This window comes from Crinia signifera, chromosome 8 (assembly GCF_055691185.1).
Source record: "Crinia signifera chromosome 8, ASM5569118v1, whole genome shotgun sequence".
In the NCBI taxonomy this organism is placed as follows: domain Eukaryota; kingdom Metazoa; phylum Chordata; class Amphibia; order Anura; family Myobatrachidae; genus Crinia; species Crinia signifera.
In genome coordinates this window covers 156,625,458-156,629,244 of record NC_139224.1, presented here as the reverse complement: position 1 = coordinate 156,629,244, position 3,787 = coordinate 156,625,458, and the positions used below count along the sequence as shown (strand labels likewise).

The 3,787-nt window shown below is 44.9% G+C and overlaps 1 protein-coding gene across 1 annotated transcript; it reads right to left on the bottom strand.

The window, feature by feature from the left end:
• Positions 1 to 331: 331 nt before the first annotated feature.
• Positions 332 to 2,449, bottom strand: LOC146027307 (E3 ubiquitin-protein ligase TRIM62-like). The gene is made up of 4 exons (XM_083158238.1): positions 1,991 to 2,449; positions 1,352 to 1,879; positions 1,096 to 1,261; positions 332 to 375 (listed from the first exon to the last, which is right to left on the bottom strand). Exons 1-4 carry the CDS (start codon positions 2,447 to 2,449, stop codon positions 332 to 334), a joined length of 1,197 nt encoding a protein of 398 aa, XP_083014364.1.
• Positions 2,450 to 3,787: the final 1,338 nt, after the last annotated feature.

The following is a 3,787-nucleotide window of genomic DNA, read 5'->3' as shown; positions in this document are numbered from 1 at the left end:
CATGGGTGTATGCTCAATATCGTTAACGGCCTGCACATAGACAATGATACCCCACCCACCCCGTGATGCAGGCACATGGCAGGAAGGATGGTAAAGTCCTATTCCAATGCAGCCTATATAATCCAGTCCAGTCTCACTTCATTTCAGTCTGTTACCAGGGGACACGGTTTAAAGGTCGAAAGTCAATATGTCGACAGTAATTTGACTTTTGACCTAGATACTGTAGACCCTTTGAGTCACACCCATTACCAGCATGTCATTGGTTCCTCGGTCCTGTGCCCACAACACATGCCGATCCTTCTCTAGGTGACCGCTTTACCATAGAGATGTTTTATGTCTTCATACAGAAAAACCAGGACTGTCGCACCACAACAGCTACTGAGACAATAATGCAAGACACCAGAAACATTCCGGAACCTTTATTAGTTACATCACTAATAAATAACTGAAGTACACTCATTTATTAACTGAAGAATACTCATAACTTTCCAGCTACATAGAAATATTACGCTGTTTGATACACATGACTATGACTGATACATATTTGCCCTGTCAGAAATAGAACAACAGATAACGTTAGACATGACACACAGATGCTGGAACACTGAATACACAACTTGCAGTGCCCACACAATTATACACCAATTCCCTGCACCTAACTCACTGTCTGTATATACATATATACTGAACTTCTGTATCATTCTGTGTACTAATGTCCCACCAATCAGATTCCTCTCCCTGACTGGCCCAGGCTATCCACACATACATGTACAGAACCCTCTTCCCATACAGCATGCAGGGGCTCAGTGAAGGTGGCAGTGTAGGTGTGTAAGTGTCTGGTCAGGTCACACACAGAATTAAAGGACATAGAATAAAAGGACAGTTGTCCTGCCTCATAATCCAGATAAATCCTCACTCTATCATATTGAAGACTATCAGGTAATGTGATCGTCTTACTGTCATGTATCACTGAATCCCTATTATCACAAGTCCTATTCAAGCTCCAAGACTTGTTATTACATCCAATTTGTGACTGCTCCCCTCTCCTGTCCACACTAGGATAACACATCCCCACACGCCAGGTGTCTGCGTTACCGACGTCCACATCCCAGTAATGTCGCCCTGAGGAGAATCCCCTGGTGCTTAACACCTGAGGATAATCTTGGAATCTCTCTGAAGACGTGAATACAGTTTTCGTGTCTTCTGAGATAAGTATATCATTACCCGCTGTGTTTGCATCCACTGATATGTCTGCTGGTGCCTGCACATCGAAGCATACATTTATTCCTGTTATTATATCAGATAATATTTCTAATTTCATTGATATAAAACCCACATACAAATCTCCTACTTTATCGGCATCCTCCTTAAGTCTTTCACCCACCTCTCTATTCAACTTCTCAGTATCTCCCTCCTCCTTCTTAGTGCCCCTGTCTTCCTCCACCTGTTTTTGGCCAGTAGTCATTGGATCAGTCATGGAACATGGCTCCTCTGTATCAGACAAGTCACCTGTGTCTGGTTCCTGTAAGACAGTCATTGGATCAGACATGTTACCCAGCTCCTCAATCTGACACATCTTCCCGGCAATCTCATCCTTCTTCATTTCCAGCTGCTGAATCAGATCGGAGACTGAGAGTGAAACACTCTCTTCCTGCCTAGAGATCTCATTCAGCACTCTCTTCTCTAGGACCTCCAGCTGTCTCCTGAGGTCTCCAACGAGAGAAGTGACTGTCTCTGGTAAACCAGCTGCTTTTTTCGGATTTTTTCTCCTGCGTTTCTGCAGACTCTGGATACTCAGATCAGTCCCTTTTCTTTTTCTGGTCTGTTTCTGCAGACTCTGGATACTTTTCTCAATCTCGTCTCTATTTCTGGTCAGTTTCTGCAGAACATTTCTCAGTTTCTCCTTCTTCTTCTCAGAGGCCTCACCCAGCATCTCCACCACGTGCCCCCGATGCTCTCCGGCCAAACTGCAGGACACACAGATACAGACATTGTCCTCAGTGCAGAAATACTTCAAGATCTCTTTATGGAGGGAACATGTTCTTTTCTCCAAGGAAGTGGTGGGATCAACCAAGACATGTTCTGCTGACTTGTTGTGTGTCCTCCAATGTATATCACAGAGAGAAGCTTCACACTTCAGACAAGTTTTAAGAGCAGGTACTTGAGAGTGGACACAATAAGAGCAGAACATCCCAGTTCCTTCCTGTGGAATAGAGCGTACACGTTCTGCTATATTGCAGAGCTTTCTGTTTATCTCTAGTGCAGGACGATCCAGATACTCTGCTCTGCATTCTGGACAGGTAAAAACTATAGTCCCTTCCTGTGTATCCAGCACACGATCAATACAGGCCCGGCAGAAGTTGTGTCCACATCTCAGGGTGACAGGATCTGTATAAATGTTCAGGCAGATGGAACAGTCCAGCTCCCGTCTCAGATCAGCAGACGCCATCGCTGGTAGCAGAAGAGAGAAATGAAAATTAAAGTCTAAGGGTGGGATGTACTAAAGGGAAAATGTGGTAAAACTGGAGTTTTATTGCATTTTCCTATGTACCATTACCCGTCCGCCCCGTCTCCGCCGGGCAGGGTATCGCCACCTTTTGGTGGCGATACCCTATAGAAGCCTATGGGCTTCTGTTACCGCCCGCAGCCCGCCATCCGTGCGAGCCCCCCTCCCGTCCTCGATCGATCTCCTCCCCCGGCAGGTGTCACAGCCGGGAGGACATCCGACTGCAGGGGGAGGAGGAGACGCCGGGGACACTGACAGCCACCGGGATGTGACGGAGACCCCCGCAAACCACATTACAGGTATCGCGGGGGTCTCAGTCACCACACTCCGATGCTAGCCACATATGTTAGTACATATGCGGTAGTATTGCAGCGGCTGGGCGGAGATGTATATTAATACATCCCGCCCCAAGACACTCAGAAATCAGAAGTCTCATAGGCGAAAGCCAATTGCCATTCCATTTTGCCTCCCTGTTCACCCAAAAGTGCTCTCTACCCTATGGGGTAGTGAACAACTTTGAGCGAGATCCTGCCACCATAAAGTGCAAGATTGGATTCCCCCCATATTCTCAAAACAGGAAGGGAGATGTACCAAGCATTGTAGAGAGATGAAGTGTAGAAGTTTCCCAAAATAACCAATCGGCTTAAGGCATTTCATACAGTGTACTAGAATTGACAGAAGCGGATTGGTGGATTTGGACAACATTTCCACATTCCCTCTCTCCAAAGCTTAATATATCTCCACCTGGGTCCTTCCTTTACAAAAAACTTAATGTGTAACAGCCACTGCGGTGTATGGCGTAACATGTAATGGGCATCACGGTGTGTGGCATAACGTGTAATGGGCATTACTGTGTGTGATGTAACATGTAACTGGCATTATGGTGTGCACAAACAAGAATGATTTCACAAAAGGTTAAAAAAAAAAACAAAAAAAAAAAAACACATGAGGTGGTTGAAGGTGCGGGGCAGTGTCCGGGAATCTCTCAACACAAAAGTGGTAACCCATAAAGGGACAACCTATAGAAACATGTACTTTAGGGGGATTATGCAAAAGCTTCTTAACCAAATTACAGTAAAATCATTCTTCAATAATTATTTAATAATTAAACATTTATGGATTATATGGACCTATTTAGGAGTTTAAAAATATTGTGAAAATGACAGCTATCGTCACATTTTCGTAAAGTTATAAACGGGTAGCTGGGCTCCGATTAGATCAACTGCTAACGGAATGGATTTCTGGAAGAAGCTAAATGAGTTTGAAAGGGGATCGATGTAG